Below are 17,515 nucleotides of genomic sequence, written 5' to 3' on the forward strand. Positions count from 1 at the left end.
AATAAGCTTATTTATATCACTTTTTAGTTTTCACACATAAGTGATATCATATGATGTTTGTCTCTTTTCAAGTAAGAATTTAAACTTTCTAACTTGGAAATGTAACAGTCTTGATTTTCAGTAAAATAATCAACTATTAATAATATATGAATACAGGATGGGAGATACCATATGAAAGAGTTTAGCATTAAAAAAACCCTAGTAAATGGATGAAAGATTAGTGAAATGTATCTGAAGTATGTTCAGGGGGCTGGCATAAAGTAAGTGCTTAAAAACGTAGCTAATATTATTATAACTTGAATGTTTATTTTCTTTCTTCCCCCAACCATTCTCCAGTTCTGGTTTTCTCAAATATAGTCATTGATTTTGCCCAGTGCTAATATGGAGCAGTTCTGAACTGTTTGTCTCAGTTCAGTTGAGTTCAGTTCAGTCACTCAGTCGTGTCCGACTCTTTGCAACCCCATGAATCGCAGCACGCCAGGCCTCCCTGTCCATCACCAACTCCCAGAGTTCACTCAGACTCACATCCATCGATGCCATCCAGCCATCTCATCCTCTGTCGTCCCCTTCTCCTCCTGCCCCCAATCCCTCCCAGCATCAGGGTCTTTTCCAATGAGTCAGCTCTTCGCATGAGGTGGCCAAAGTATTGGAGTTTCAGCCTCAGCATCAGTCCTTCCAATGAACACCCAGGACTGGTCTCCTTTAGGATGTACTGGTTGGATCTCCTTGCAGTCCAAGGGACTTGCAAGAGTCTTCTCCAGCACCACAGTTCAAAAGCATCAATTCTTCAGTGCTCAGCTTTCTTCACAGTCCAACACTCACATCCATACATGACCACTGGAAAAACCATAGCCTTGACTACACGGACCTTTGTTGGCAAAGTAATATCTCTGCTTTTTAATATGCTATCTAGGTTGGTCATAACTTTCCTTCCAAGGAGTGTCTTTTAATTTCATGGCTGCAATCACCATCTGCAGTGATTTTGGAGCCCAAAAAAATAAAGTCTGACTCTGTTTCCACTGTTTCCCTATCTATTTCCCATGAACTGATAGGACTAGATGCCTACCCTCAAAAATCCATTCCCCCCAAAGAATTAGATTTTCTGAAGATATCATCAGAAGAATAAGAGTTTCAAAAAGAGACTCACAGACTTAGAGAATGAACATACGGTTGCTGGGGGAAAGAATGAAGAAAGGGATAGTTAGGGAGTTTGGGGTGAGTGTGTACATACTGCTATATTTAAAATGGATAACCAACAAGGACCTATTGCATGGATCTCTGCTCAATGTTATGTGGCAGCCTGGATGGGAGGTGAATTCAGGGGAAGAATATATATGTATGGCCAAGTTCCTTGACTATTCACCTAAAACTATCAAAACATTGTTTGTCAATAGAACAATGTTAATACATAATACAATGTAATACATAATAAGTTGTTAATACAGCTATCATTTCAGTGCAGTTCAGGTACTCAGTCATGTCCGACTCTTTGCAACCCCGTGGACTGCAGCACACCAGGCTTCCCTGTCCATCACCAACTCCCAGAGTTTACTCAAACTCATGTCCATCAAGTCAGTGATGCCATCCAACCATCTCATCCTCTGTCGTCCCCTTCTCCCGCCCTCAATCTTTCCCAGCATCAGGGTCTTTTCCAATGAGTCAGTTCTTTGTATCAGGTGGCCAAAGTATTGAAGTTTCAGCTTCAGCATCAGTCCTTCCAATGAATAGTCAGGACTGATTTCCTTTAGGATTGACTAGTTTGAGAACCCCAGGAACAGTATGAAAAGGCGAAATACAGCTATACTCCAATACAAAATTAAAAGTTGTTTTTTTTTTTAAAAGACAGAAGAAGAGTCTCTTCATCTCTGAGGACATGAAGGAGGGATTTTATAATAGGTATCCTATTATAAACAAGAAGAGCTCAATTGAAATGATGTTTTCCTTTCTTGACTCTTCCTCCCCTGGAGATCCTCTTTCCTCTCTTCGTCATGCAGCAATCACAGTCGCCTCCAGATTTCCCAACCAGGCCAACTCTCTGTACCTCTATTAGTATTGTTTCTATCTTTCTTTAAAACCCAGGTGCCAGCCCATCCAAGTGCAGAAGCTCAATTTCTACAGTAAAGTGGGTTTCAGAGCTCATCATCTCAACATCCGTACCACCCTCTCTTTTGTTTTCCTCCATATCATCTAACACACCATACATTTGTGTTTTTGTTTGTGTCCCCATCAAAGCATAATCCTCAAAACGTTAAAAACACAATTTTCACTTGTACATGAACATGTCAAAGGTTTAAATAACGATGAAGTCAATTTAAAATAAAATATTAAAACTCTACATTTTTCATTGTAATGAGCAGATAAAAAGTATGCTGAGATAATGTTAAATTTGACAAAATTAGCATTAGAATACCAGTTAATATTAGAATATTAACCAAAACCAAAACTGGTTAATATTCTAAAGGGCAAAAAAACCATAACCTGAGTGGGTTTAATCAACATATAGAGTTGTTAATGTCCTTGTAATACTAATAAATTGTGCAACAAGTTACATATCCCTAGTTTGATGACCCTAAGGTGGGTTTATTGGCATGGCAATAAGAGATCATGTGACCATCTATCTTTTGCCTTAGCCAGTTTGGGGATACATTTCTTTCAGCTTTCTCTACCATTCACTAAAAGTAAGCTACCTGTGCACTGCCAGTTATGAATCAAAAAAGGTGGGTCTTCCCTACAAGCTGCTCAGATAATAAAAATTGCAAAGAAAATAAAAAAAAGAGCTGCACAAGAAGGTAGTCAGCTGCCTTAGGAATATTTCCATCACAATTAATATTCAAGTAGGAAATATGCAAGCCTTCTGTCAACAACTGTTGTAGGAAGGATTCCAAACTGGGAGTGAGGCTGAAATCGATTTTTTCTAAAGCCCCTATCAACACTGCAAGTTTTGATTGTAAGGATTCATCGATAAATATTGAGGAAGTCAAAGAATATCACACATTTTCCCTGTTCTCAGGAAACACGATCAAATTGAGGTCTAGTGGGAAAAAAATAGAAAAAAAGCATAATGTTGGTTAGGACTGCATTTAACTTTTTGTTAAACTTTCAATAGTGCTAGCAGAATAATGATGTCTGAGGAGGTAGGTAGGGAAGACTTTACAGAAGAGATAGGCATTGAGCCAACTAGAGGAATTATACATGTTATGGGCTGAGTTGTGTCCCCCTGAAAGGAGGGGTACATACTGAAGTCTTAATTTCCCAGACTTCAGAACATGACTGCATTTGGAGATAGGGTCTTTAAGAGGAAATTAAGTTAAAATGAGGCCAAAAGGGTGGGCCCTAATCTCATGACTGGTGTCTTTATATGAAGAGGAGATTAAGACACAGACACATTAGAGGAAAGAGCAGGTGAAGACACAGGGAGTGGACAGTCATGTACAAGCCAAGAAGAGAGGCCTCAGAAGCAACTCACCCTACTAATACTGCCTCCAGAATTGTGAGGAAATACACTTCTGCTGTCTCAGTCACTCAGTCTGGGGTCCTTTGTTATCGTAGCCCCAGCAAACCAATACAGTGGGGCTGAAATCTGGAGAGGGATTTAAAAAGAATAAGGATCGGGGACTTCCCTGGTGGTCCAGTGGCTAGGACTTTGTTCTCCCAGTGCAGGGAGCTCGGGTTCAATCCCTGCTCAGGGAAATAGATCCCACATGCCGCAACTAAAACAGTTCGTGAGCTGCAACTGAAGATCCACATGCCACAATGAAGAACAGAGATCCCAAGTGCTTAGCAAAAATCTAAGCCTTGGCACAGCAAAAAAAAAAAAAAAGAAGAAAAAGAATCCTCTAGAGAGAACAGGATACCCTAAATACAGAGGCCAAAATGAGGACTGACATAGATGAGGAATAGAGTTTTGAAACAGGGGTTTACATTAACGAATGTTGGATAAAACTATCTTGTAACTAATATAGCTATCTCTTGTAACTAATAGGACTCTTTCTTTTCCAGTATTGTGTTTAAAGAGAGATATATAAAACTTTCAATCCTCACACCTCTATCCAAAACTTACTTCCTCAGAGATGTCTTCCCCTATTACCCTTCCAAAACAGCATCTGCCTCCCCAAGGCATTCTCACACCCTTTCCCCTTCTTTGTTTTCTTCACAGCATTTAAATTTGAGGTTGTTGTGTTGCTGTTTAGTTGCTCAGTCATGTCTGACTCTTTGCGACCCCATGGACTGTAGCCCACCAAGTTCCTCTGTCCGTGGTATTTTCCGGGCAAGAATACTGGAGTGGGTTGCCATCTCCTCTTCCAAGGGATCTTCCTGACCCAGGGATCGAACCCACATCTCCTGCAGTGTAGGCTGATTCTTTACCACTGAGCCATCAGGGAAGCCCCAAAATCTGGGATTACAAAATTTATCTTTAACTTGTTAATTACATGTCTCCCCAGGCTAGACTGTGCATTCATGAGATCAGGAACTTAGCTCTCTAATTCACTTCTCTTGCTTCAATCTCCAAGCAGTTTGTACTGATTAGTAGCTGTCTCATAAATACCCATATCTAGTGAATGAATTGCCCCGAGAAGTGTAATCAACCATGAGAGAATTTTCTAAACAGTCCTGCTGAATATTGGAGGAGAAGGGTGCTGCTTGACTTTCCCCTGTTTCAGGTGTGAATCTGAAGGCTTGAGAAACTACAAACCCTGTGTAACAGGGTGAGTAGAGGGCATAGCGGAGCACCAACCGGGAGCAGGATGAGAGAAGGCTTGTCCGCACCACAGACGACATGGACACCCATACATACACATACAGACATTCTGGGAAAGGGAAAGTGGTCCATGTGAAAGGGAGAGTTGGATTTAGCACAAGGATTGATGAGATGGTTGGATGGCATCACCGACTCTATGGACATGAGTTTGAGCAAGCTCTGGGAGTTGGTGATGGACAGGGAAGCCTGGCATGCTGCAACCCATGGGGTCTCAAAGAGTCAGACACGACTGAGTGACTGAACTGAACCTGAAGGCTTAAATACTTAAACATTCTTTCAGACAGCAAGCCATAATCTCATGAGGATCAACGTACTAAGAAAATGCTGAAGAGCGTCTAAAATAATACAGATCACACTATTCTGTTATTTACACTGCAGGTTTCATATGAGGAAACTGAAACTCTCTGCAGCAGCCCAGCCCAAATATAGGGAAGCATTTAGGGCTGTTCAGAATGTTAGGACTGGCAACTCCCACCCCAGAATGAATAACTGTCTTGGTTCAGCTGTTCTGTTTTCCCATTTTTAACAAGTACATTTTAATGGCCATTATTGTTTTCTTCATGTTAGGTTTATCATTATTGCAGTTAACCTCACATTTACTTTGGCTAGCATCTTTCTTTGAAAGTCTTTGACGTTTCAGTTGGTTTTGATTTGTCTCTTTGGTCATACTCCATTAATAATAACTTAAATGTGAATAGCGCTTTTCGCCCTACAAAGAATTCATATTATCATGTATGCCCTTCAACAGTGCTGTGGGAGAGGCGGAGATCATAATTTCTGTTTGATAGGCAGGTAAACTGAGGCACAGTGAAGATTAGGGACTTGCAGAAAGTCATGAACATGGAGAATGGCAAAGCTATGCCTCAACTCCTGGCCTTTTGGCCTCTTCTACAATGTATGACATGACACACATCACTAAGTCTGCCTGGCTGGCAAAAATCCAGTGTCCACACACAGCATGTATGTACATGCTCACGTGCACACACATACCACATATCAGTTTCCAAATGGAAATCCAAGAAAACATCAAATAGAACTCACAGGATTATTGTGTTCTACATCCTTAGGGGGCAAAAAAAAAGAGGCAAGAAAACCCACTTCCACCATTTCTCCCCAGCAGGAATTCTGAGGCTCCCTCTTCCTACCAGGTGTTTGTACAGTGTTACACAACTCTGATGTTCTTTTGAGTGACTTTGGGAGAACCTCCACAACACTTTGACCACCAAAAATATCCTCAGGGACAAGAGGGAAATGAGTAAGGATAAGTCAAGTGCTAAATTCTAACCAGGGCCCCTGTGTAAATATTCGCATTAAAACTGAACGAAGTTTATTTAAATAAAGATCCAGAGAAATGGCAGATGGCAGACTGAAAGAGGTGGTGTTCAGCAGAAACAGGCCAAGTCTGTGAGAGGAAATAATCACAGTTGAGCAGAATTCCAGTGGGCCTCTGATATTCAACTGGCCTTCTTCTAGGAATTCGCCCCTTTCCAATTCTCCGGTGTTTCATTAGGCTGTCCTGGTTTGAAGATTATTAAGTAAATCCAACACATCCACTGAATTGAAGGAAAGGTGAAGGACCAAGCATGCTAACTTATTACAAAGAACAAGTTTAGGGTTTAATAATGAAACTCATTAACCACCAAAGGTAGAATTAAGTCCAGGTTACACATCACCAGATATTACCAAGTTATTTCTAGTGTGGCTTACCCTTGTCAACCTCTAATGAATACCTGAGACATTGAATGTTAGAATCATATGGGGCTTAGAGAACAATTGAGTCTCATTTTTAACAAAAGAAGCTGAAGGGATCTGTTCAGATACACAAAACTACGATGAATTTATGGTCTTCTGCATGAAAAAAGTAAGGAATAGTGGCGTGTAGAATAAGTGTAGTTTGTCTTAAATGGGTGCATATTAAATGTGCATCTTCATAGGTTATCTCTTAGAAAATACAAAGGAAAATGTTACTTCAAAGGGAAGGGATTTTAGACACTAAAGAACAAAAGTGAGAGGAAAATTTACTTTGTCCTGATATCCTTTGCTACTCATTAATAGGTTACACATCTGTCACTCCTACTAAAACAGTGTAAGTTTCTTGATGGCAGGACCTATTGACCATATTAGAGTTATCTTTGTAATCCATGGACAGGCATCTCACTGTGTCTGCTAAGTACACAATGAGCCATTGTTAAGTACTTAGAACAGACGTTCTTTTTCCATCTAAAATAAATTCGACTATTACCGAGTATAAATCAATATTATTTTTGTGACTCTTTCTAAATGGTTTATAACAATTAATCATTCTTATAAGGACATAAAATAACAGCTGTCTTCTGCCATTTATAGTACACTTGAAACAAATAGTTCTTAAAGACTATTCTGATTTATGAAATAGAGAAAGTTTTATAAATCTTTTTGCTGACAGATATTTCTTCATTTTTCCCCCCGGAAGGGGGACAGATGATTAGTATATTTTTAAAATTTGTAATGCAATGAATTTAATGGTAAAGGTTCTTATTAAATATTTTGCTAAGTGCTTTTTATTAATCAGTTCGATAGCCTGTTCACACTCTCAGCATTACACTTGAATAAGATGTTACATTGTCAACGCACATTTTCTAAGAAGTGGAAAACTAAGATCCAGGATTAAGTAAGGCAGAAACAAAGAAAACAAACTCTCAGGAGAATGGAAATTAAAATTTGTAGACGCAAGTTTATTCAAAGTTTTCCAGAAGACATTTACATTAAACATTGTGAGAAACTTGCCACTTCTCCTCCAGCCCCCCACCCCTCCTCTCCGTGTCTGTCTGTGTGTCTCTCTCTGCAGCATTACCATGACACTCTATTTTGTTAAGTCCTTTAATAAGATAGGAGAACAAAGCTTTCTGTGTGGTTTTAGGTCTGGGACTAATTGAGCTGACTTTGATGTGCATCACACTTGCCCTCTAGTGGGAATTCGCGAAAACTGCAGTTCCCTGGGCTGTCCCATCTTCAGCCCTGGGTGTCTCCAAACAGATGGTTTCTCAAGCTCTTTTTAATAAACAGATAAGCCGCACTTATATTTATTCTATTAATTACTAATTTTCAAAGGGTGCTATTAAAAGGCTTAAAAACAGTTTATCCTTGTGAGTAGTTAAACATCTTTCATTTATGCAACAAATTTGCTTTGAAAACTCCTTTCTTTCATAATAGTACAAAGAAAAACTTCAGTGATTTCCAGGTCCAATTAACTGAATTCTAAACAAATGACTTCACAGTACATAATTAGAAGAAAGAAATGGTATCCTTGTGTGTATGTAATTATAGTGGCGATTTTTTTTTTAATGACATTTGGGGGCTGTCACATGAAGTACTTTCTTTCCAGTTCAGAAGATGTCTTTGGTTTTTATTGTCCTTGTTTGCTCTTTCACCTCTACATATGCTTATAACCCCACCAAGTTCAACCAAGGCTGAGATTTCTTCAAGCTTTCTGCTCTGCCATCCTCAATGCACAGTTTTCACTCTATAGCCCCAGACATGTCCACTCCCCTTTACAGCCTTTTTGGAAGCTGTGCCCATTACAACTATACCCAACAGGCCAGAATTTTGTCACGTGGCCACATCTAAATGAAACATCTTCGGTCTAGGCTTGCTTCGCTCCAGCTTAGAATCAGAGGTGCCAATACTATGGAAAAAGGCTGAGGTCATGTTCAGAGACAACTAGCAGGCTCCCCATAGCCTGTTTTTGTTTAGTCACTAACTTGTGTCTGACTCTTTTGCAACCCTATGGACTGTAGCCCACCAGGCTCCTCTGTCCATGGAATTTTCCAGGCAAGAATACTGGAATGGGTTGTCATTCCCTTCTCCAGGGCATCTTCCTGGACCAAGGATCGAATTCACATGTCCTACATTGGGAGGTGGATTCTTTACCACTGAGCCACCAGGGAAGTCCCCACCCATAGAATACAATCTCACCGATTGCCTTCATTTGGTAGATCCTACTCTTTCCTGGATTTTGTCTGTTTTCTATTGAAAGGTGACATTTTCCTTTTTATTTTTCTTCCACTCATGAGGTTCTGCTGATAAAGACTACGTACGCTTCCTTTTCTTTCTCAAGTAAACTCTAGTCACCTGGCCGGCTGGTTTTCACCATCTTGGTGGGTGTCTTCCTCCACAGGTGATGGCTGGACCACCTTCCCCTCTGCAGCTGCTGGGAGTCCTGCTCACCCTTTCTGTGGGCTCCGTCCGGCTCATCCAAGCTGGTGCCTATTATGGAATCAAGCCGCTGCCACCTCAAATTCCTGCTCAGATCCCACCACAAATTCCGCAATACCAGCCCCTGGGCCAGCAAGTACCTCATATGCCTTTGGGCAAAGATGGCCTGAACGTGGGCAAGGAGCTGCCCCACATGCAGTATGGCAAAGAGTATCCACACCTACCCCAATATAGGAAGGAAGTTCAGCCAGCACCGAGAATGGGCAAGGAAGCAGCACCCAAGAAAGGCAAAGGTAACACACTTCGGTACTGCTATAAAATAGCAGCCTCAACAAATCCCAAGTAATGAGGTGGGGGTGGCGAGAACTAAATCTGGGGTGTTTTTATTTTAGCCTGTATGTCTGACTTTCATTAAATGCCTACTGTGTTCTAAACTCTATCCTTGAAAAAGTTCAACTCTTAAAGAAAGACAAAGTTACCATTTTCTGTTGTGCTTTATTTCAACAGCATCAAGTGGCACAAGATGGATTTAATAACAAATAGGTCATTCCCTTATTCATTATTTCTTTATTCAAACACACAACTAATGAACATCTCTTCCCGTGTCAGGCTCTCAGCTAAACGCTGAGGGATAAAGCACTGAAAAAAAAATTTTTATATATATATATATATATATATATATATATATATATATATATATATATATATATATGATGTCAGTCTTCAGAACTAGGAGAGAAATGTGGTAAGAACCTGCGGTGTTAAAAAAGAAAATCATATGCAACTAGATGCCAGATAAATGTGCTTTTAAGACAGCTCTAACGAAGGTGCTACACATGTCAATCAATAAATCAACAGAAGGAGCCTGGAGATCACAGACAGCGTCTAGAGATGATACCTGAAAATCTCTCCATTACTCTCTAGGCATATTCACTAGTTATTCAACACCTGCTAAATACCTATCACTGTATTTTAGAGACATTTTCTTTTTCTTTTTTGGCCACTCCACACAGCTTATGGGATCTTAGTCCCCCGACTAGGGATTGAACCCCAGGCCCTCGGCAGTGAAAGTGCTGAGTTTTAACCACTGGACCACAAGAGAATTCCCAAGAGACATTTCCTTATACACTCAGTTGGTTCATAAGAAACCTAGGAAACCTCGCACTTGCAGGAAAGGAACTGCAATCTGAGCAGCAATTCCCTTTGAGGAATGGACGCCATTCCCAATGGTCCCTGCAAAAGCAGGAGCTCTACTTCCAGGGAACTGTGGGGTTTGGAGCCAGTAGGCCTGGGTGCCCAGAGGCCAGAAATGAGAGAAACCTAGTCATTCAACCTCTCTGAAACCATTTTTCTTCATCTGTAAAGTAGGATTATTGAGAAAGTTGATGACATAAGGTAAGTACTAAATAAATGTTAAAGCCGGCTAAGAACTCTGAGTTGCTACAGCTGGTCATTCAACAAAGCCTAACTAAGGACAGAGCATACTCCAGGCACAGGCTGGACACTGGGGATTCCTGATGAATATGACATGACCCTGCCCAAGACACTCCTCGATACAGGAGCTACACAACCCCTGCTTAGAAATGGCACACCTTAATCATATATAGTAATGTCTATTAGGGGGCTTCCCTGGTGGCTCAGAGGATAAAGCATCTGCATTGCACAAAAGAAGTATTTCCTTCTTTTAGGAGCTATATTTCTTTTCTTTAGGAGCTGATATTCCACTTGGGGGATTACTCAGTCATTTGTTTTCCTTCCTTTCTTGAATGGCCTGCCTGGATTTTGAAACTTCCTGTACTTATTCAGATGGGTACCAGATTGCAACTGAGGAATTTAGAAAAAATATGAGTTCTGTGGTTCTATTTTGTTCCCTGACAGTAGGTCAGTGAAAAACACAACAGCAGGATTAAGATGCAACTAATAGTTAAAAATAAGACTTTGGGACAATGAAATTTCCTTTCTTGATGTTATACCTTACTCCCAGTAGCATGGGAGATTCAGAGTTTTGTTTCTCTGCAAGGCATAGCTTAGTCAGTATAACAGCATGTGCTTTGTATTTTGATAACAATTCGAGAAAGCATAATGCCTTTCACATATATTATCCAATCTTGAAGTGCAGGTGTATTACACTTGCCATACAGATAAGCAAGCAAAGATGCTAATGGCTTAAGTAATCCAGTCAAGATCTCATTTCAAGGCCAGAAAGAGCTTTTCGCTCCTAATCCCAGCTAGGTTCCTTATCTGTACTGCTTATCATCCTAAAATACCTAATTCATTTCTCCTGTTTCGAAACCAAATTTGCAAGTGAGAAATAGCTTATTAAAGAAATATCTGAGGCTTAGGAAATCCTATAGCATATTAAAGAAATTAAATAAATCAGTTTGACTCCAGAGGACAGATGTTTAAGAAGTCATTAAACCACATACAAAATAAAATGCTTCTATTCTTTCCTGTGTCCACATCATAACGACCGTTATCTTACATCATACTAGACTTCAGCACAAGAGAAAACATTATTTTACCATATATTATTATATTTAAAACTCAAGGACATAGAAAAATACAAGTAGGGATAAAACAGAAAAAATAAAAATGGCTCCAACATTGTTTAAAGCACACACACACACACATATACATTAATATGTATATATAGAACACATGAGATGGAAATACACATAAACGTCAAGCAATTATCTCTGAGTAGTGGAGCTTATACACAACTTTGATTTTTCTTTATCCTTCTTTGAACTCTTTATAGTGAACACACCATAATATTTCCAAATTTGTACTAGGAAAAATATTTCTTCATTACTTGTTAGTTTTTTTACTTAACGTAACACTGATAAAAGCAGCTGCAGACATCAGTTCTCAAAACAGTATCTCAAACATGACAAAGAAATTAACAGCTTAACTGTCCATTAAATACAGATCATACAGTTCCGGAATACGAACACATTATTCCTCATCTTTTCTCTTGATAATTAATGGGCCAAAGTGTCAGAACTAAATGATTGAAATGAAGTGAAGGATGATCAATGTTAATCTCTCTTTCTCTCTCCCCTCCCTTCCTTGTGCCCTCCTCCCTTTTTCTCTCTCCCTTCTCCCGGTAGAAATACCATTAGCCAGTCTGCGAGGCGAGCAAGGTCCCCGTGGAGAGCCTGGCCCAAGAGGACCACCTGGGCCCCCTGGTTTACCAGGTCAGGGGATACCTGGAGTCAAAGGAAAACCAGGGCCACAGGGGTATCCAGGAATTGGAAAGCCAGGTATGCCTGGAATGCCAGGAAAGCCAGGAGCCATGGGAATGCCTGGGGCCAAAGGTGAAATTGGACCCAAAGGGGAGATCGGACCCATGGGGATCCCTGGACCGCAGGGGCCTCCAGGGCCTCACGGACTTCCTGGCATTGGGAAGCCAGGTGGGCCAGGGTTACCAGGGCAACCAGGTGCCAAAGGTGAGAGAGGACCCAAAGGACCACCAGGCCCTCCAGGCCTTCAGGGTCCTAAAGGAGAAAAGGGTTTCGGGATGCCAGGTCTGCCAGGCCTGAAGGGTCCTCCAGGGATGCATGGCCCTCCTGGCCCTGTAGGACTTCCAGGAGTGGGTAAACCAGGAGTGACAGGCTTCCCTGGGCCCCAGGGCCCCCTGGGAAAGCCAGGCCCTCCAGGCGAACCTGGGCCACAAGGCCCTATCGGGGTCCCAGGGGTTCAAGGACCTCCTGGGATACCTGGAATTGGCAAACCGGGCCAGGACGGGATCCCTGGGCAGCCAGGATTTCCAGGTGGTAAAGGGGAGCAAGGCCTGCCAGGGCTGCCAGGACCCCCGGGCCTTCCAGGGGTTGGGAAACCAGGTTTCCCTGGACCCAAAGGTGACAGGGGTGTTGGGGGTCTTCCTGGGCCTCTGGGACCAAGAGGGGAGAAAGGACCAGTAGGCGCTCCTGGACTGGGGGGTCCCCCAGGAGAGCCAGGCCTGCCTGGAATCCCAGGTCCTATGGGCCCTCCAGGGGCTATCGGTTTTCCTGGACCCAAAGGAGAAGGTGGGGTTGTGGGGCCACAGGGGCCACCAGGACCGAAGGGTGAGCCAGGGCTTCAAGGCTTCCCAGGAAAGCCAGGCTTCCTTGGTGAAGTGGGGCCCCCTGGCATGAGGGGCTTACCGGGTCCCATAGGGCCCAAGGGGGAGGCTGGGCTCAAAGGCTTGCCGGGACTACCGGGTGCCCCAGGGCTGCTTGGACCAAAGGGAGAGCCAGGAATCCCAGGGGATCAGGGTTTACAGGGTCCCCCAGGCATCCCAGGGATTGCAGGCCCGAGTGGCCCCATTGGACCACCTGGAATTCCTGGCCCCAAAGGAGAACCCGGTCTCCCGGGGCCCCCGGGGTTCCCTGGAGTAGGGAAGCCTGGAGTAGCAGGACTTCATGGCCCCCCGGGGAAGCCTGGTGCCCTCGGTCCCCAAGGCCAGCCCGGCCTTCCAGGACCCCCAGGCCCTCCTGGGCCCCCAGGGCCCCCAGCTGTGATGCCCCCGACACCACCACCCCATGGAGAGTACCTGCCAGATATGGGGCTGGGAATCGACGGAGCGAAACCCCCGCACGCCTACGGGGCTAAGAAAGGCAAGAATGGAGGAGGGCCGGCCTACGAGATGCCCGCGTTCACCGCTGAGCTGACGGCGCCTTTCCCGCCCGTGGGGGCCCCGGTGAAGTTCGACAAACTGCTCTACAATGGCAGACAGAACTACAACCCGCAGACGGGCATCTTCACCTGCGAGGTCCCTGGGGTCTACTACTTTGTATACCACGTTCACTGCAAGGGGGGCAACGTGTGGGTTGCTCTGTTTAAGAACAACGAACCCGTGATGTACACGTACGACGAGTACAAGAAGGGCTTCCTGGACCAGGCGTCCGGCAGTGCGGTGCTGCTGCTCCGGCCCGGGGACCGGGTGTTCCTGCAGATGCCCTCTGAACAGGCCGCGGGGCTGTACGCTGGGCAGTACGTCCATTCCTCTTTTTCAGGATATTTATTGTATCCCATGTAAAAAAAGAAAACAAGAAAGAGAGAGATTTAATAGAAGAAAAGAAAATGATGCACCCCAAAAAATCCAAATGAGAAACATAATTGCTTCGAAACATTTATATAGTTGGAAAGTTATATTTAAGTGAAAATTTGAACCATCATGTACAAATAAAAACTAAGATGCATGCTTAGTGCTCTGCACGGCAGCCTGTGATTGAAAATGATGGGATAGATTTATGTATCAAGTACTGACACTCGTGTTGTACCCACTGGAATTGTATTAGCTGCTTATGTTATGTGCTTCCATGATAACCTGCTTATTCAGATCGAAGTATTTCAGTATGAAAAAGCATCATAGATAATGAAAGTCACTCACTCATAGTGTTTACTTTAAAATATTTATAAATATGGCTTAAAGAAATGTCAGTGATAACAATTACATACCGTATTTACTTGCATAATTTCCTCTGTATTTGTGCAGATATTTTGCCCTGGGATGTGGGGCTGTCCTGCAGTGCTCTTCCCCAGTGAGACAGGGACGAAGAACCAGGGTAGGGCTTTAGTCCACAGGATATTTCACCCCTGTTGGGGGCTGTGTCTTTTACAAGAGTTCTACTCAGAATTGTATGTCTAGTGTCCCTAGAAGAACAACTGTAATGCATTAACTCGTGCCTTCTCTGTGCGGAGCACTGGATGAGACACTTTTGCGGGGCTTAAGACAGTGTCCCACAAGAAGCTAACAAACCAGCTGGGAGACATGAGCGGAAAGTAACTCATTTGTTCCTTTTTTTGCTTGTATTTTTCTTTCCTGTGAGTTTTTTTTTCTTTCTTCTTGTCTCCATGTAACTTACACTATGAATCAACTAATATAAACACCTAGAAGTCATAAGAAAAAAAAATAAACCTCTCCCCGCCGAACTTTCCAGTCTTGTGGAATGTTCACTATCAACAGCAGTTCTTAACTGTGTTTACATGCATATAATAATCCCCTTCCTCTGCCTACACACACAAATAACTACAATGAGATTTCATCCAGGAAGGGGATATCAGTACTTTTTAGTACTGACTGAATTTCAGTGAAATTTCCCTGCGTACTATACATACAAATCAGTGTGTCATCTGAGGTTCCAGAGTGACTTTCCTAAATCTATGCTATCCTTTACTTGGGGAAAGAGAAGGGAGTTTCAGAATTATATAGGAAAATAAATTTTTCTGAAAAAATAATTTCTGAAGTCTTAAATTAACAAATGGATGTTACTTCCTGCTGTAAGTACTAAAAATGCAGGAAGCAACTTGTGGAAGAGCCATCTGGAATGTTAAACGGCAAAGACAGCCCATGCTTTTTATGTCACCCCACAAGTACAAGAATCAATACAATTTTAAAGAGAAAAATACATATTTTTCCAGGTTTTCACTTAGTTACATACTAATTGCTTTGCACATTAAAATCTGGTCTCAAAACACAGACTAGGCATTTCAAGTTGGCTGGGAATATGCTGCTGACACTGTAAGCCACTGGGGGGAATAATGTGGGGCTATGGTGGTGAAGTCTTGTATCTTCTCCTCAAAATCAAGAGTGAGGAAACAAGGTGATAGGTACAGATGGGAAAATACACAAATAAATACAGTATAAACACACATGGAATTGTGTCTACGTGAAATCAGAATCATTTGAACCATCAGGAATGTTCTCCTCAGCCTAGTAGCTGTCTTTTCCCTCTTTTCCTTATATGGTATACAAGCACCATTTGTTCTCAATTCATTAGAATGAGAAGTGAGTTCATTACCACGTGGCTTCTTACTCATGGCTAAATGTATGACAAACTTTTCCCATCAAAAACATATCCCACTCAACCTTCATTTTCAAAGCAGACAGCGTGGATGTGGCCAAACATCTTCTGGGTTGGTTTTGAGGATGCTGGTTGTGGGCCAATGGCTACGAGGGCCACTTGGGTCCACTGGGTTCCATCTGCTGAATAGCTGCATGGAAATGGCTCAGAAGCAAGTCAGCTCAGCTCGTTTATAAAACTATTTATCTGTGCATGTATGGGCTTTCTATTTCCACAAAGAGAGAAAGTACCTCTTTAGTCAAAACCAAATTTCACTTTTCAAATACCTTCCAACTTATTTATTGTTTGTTATTCAATTGCCTCTGTGTGTGTGTGTGTGTGTGTGTGTGTGTGTGTGTGTATTATCAGGCATATGCTTCTAACTTTTAGACAGGAGAGGAGCAAAATCTATGCCAGATATTGTGTATTCTATTATACAATGGTGCTAATCTCAGAGCTAAATGAATTACTCCATTTAATTTAAAAAAGAGTTTTAAGTAATTATCTATGTATCTGTGTTTCCCTTTGGAGTGTTACACATCGTGTTAACACACTTGAGTGTAAAAGCAGATGAAACAAACACATGTGCTAAAGTATAGGGACAGTGCTACAATTCCTAGTAATTCAAAATTAACTAGAACCTTTCCATGTGAAATGGACCAAACTGACAATATTGTTTTTTCAATACAGAGTTTTAATGAAGGGTGACATCCCACAGGGGAGAAGAATGTCTGCAGTGGGTGACTGTTCTCAAATATTTTACAGATAACCATGAATGGTGAACAGACTGGTAACTTTTTTTGAGTTTCCATGATAGATTTGAGACATGTCAATAACAAATCATTTTTGTATTTAAAATATTGTACTGATTTGAAAAAAAAAGAGTCTTATTAAATACCTTTAAAAGTATGTTTCTCATCTTGTTCATATCACTCAGCTGACACTGTCTGAACTTCATAACTGTTTATCCCCTAATGTGTTAATTAGCTGCTGAAACAGAGACCTAACATAAACCTAGCTTGAAAGTGAAAGCGTTAGTCGCTCAGTCGTGTCCGACTTTTTTGTGACCCCATGGATGATAGCCTGCCAGGCTCCTCTGTCCATGGAATTCTCCAGGTAAGAATCCTGGAGAGGGTTGCCATTCCCTCTTCAAGGGGATCTTTCCAACCCAAGGATCGAACCTGGGTCTCCTGCATTGCAGGCAGATTATTTACTGTCTGAGCCACTAGGGAAGCCCCAATCCTGGTTTAATGGGGACAATTCTTTCCCTCTGACAGGGCAGCTGCAAGTGTAAGCAGGCTGGGGTTGCTGCGGCAGCCCCAGTCAGGGCCCCAGGCTCCTTCTGTCGCATTGATCTTCCACCCCGAGGGTGTGGCCCTCATCTCCAGGGGCCAGGAGAGCAAACCAGCAGCCCTGCTCCAGTCTGTGGGAAGGAGGACAAGTCAGGAAGGGGAGCGCACGCTTCCTTCCTAAAGAACTCAACTGAGGGGTTGCTGAAATCACCCACCCACATCCCATGCTCTGAATTTAGTCACATTGCCACAACCAGCTGCAAAGCAGTGTGGGAAATGGAGTATTTATTTAGGGCAACCACATGTCCAGCTAAGAATCACAGGTTCTATTAATACAGAAGAAAGTATAACAGATTTTGGGGGACAATTAGCTGTTGCATCTGTCACATCCATCTTAAAAGGAAAAACTGCCACAAATTTCTTTTCTCCCCACGCACCACGCC

The 17,515-nt window shown here is 42.4% G+C and overlaps 1 protein-coding gene across 2 annotated transcripts in view; it reads left to right on the top strand.

The window, feature by feature from the left end:
* Positions 1–16,676, top strand: part of COL8A1 (collagen type VIII alpha 1 chain) — a 165,251-nt gene extending 148,575 nt beyond the window's left edge. For both annotated transcript variants that reach the window (XM_052646666.1, XM_052646586.1), the window contains 2 exons: positions 8,916–9,246; positions 12,064–16,676. In XM_052646666.1, coding sequence (XP_052502626.1) covers positions 8,919–9,246; positions 12,064–13,973 — 2,238 coding nt within the window. In that variant the 5' untranslated portion in view covers positions 8,916–8,918 and the 3' untranslated portion in view covers positions 13,974–16,676. The remainder of the gene's footprint in view (positions 1–8,915; positions 9,247–12,063) is intronic.
* Positions 16,677–17,515: the final 839 nt, after the last annotated feature.

This window comes from Budorcas taxicolor, chromosome 1 (genome assembly GCF_023091745.1).
Source record: "Budorcas taxicolor isolate Tak-1 chromosome 1, Takin1.1, whole genome shotgun sequence".
In the NCBI taxonomy this organism is placed as follows: Eukaryota; Metazoa; Chordata; class Mammalia; order Artiodactyla; family Bovidae; genus Budorcas; species Budorcas taxicolor.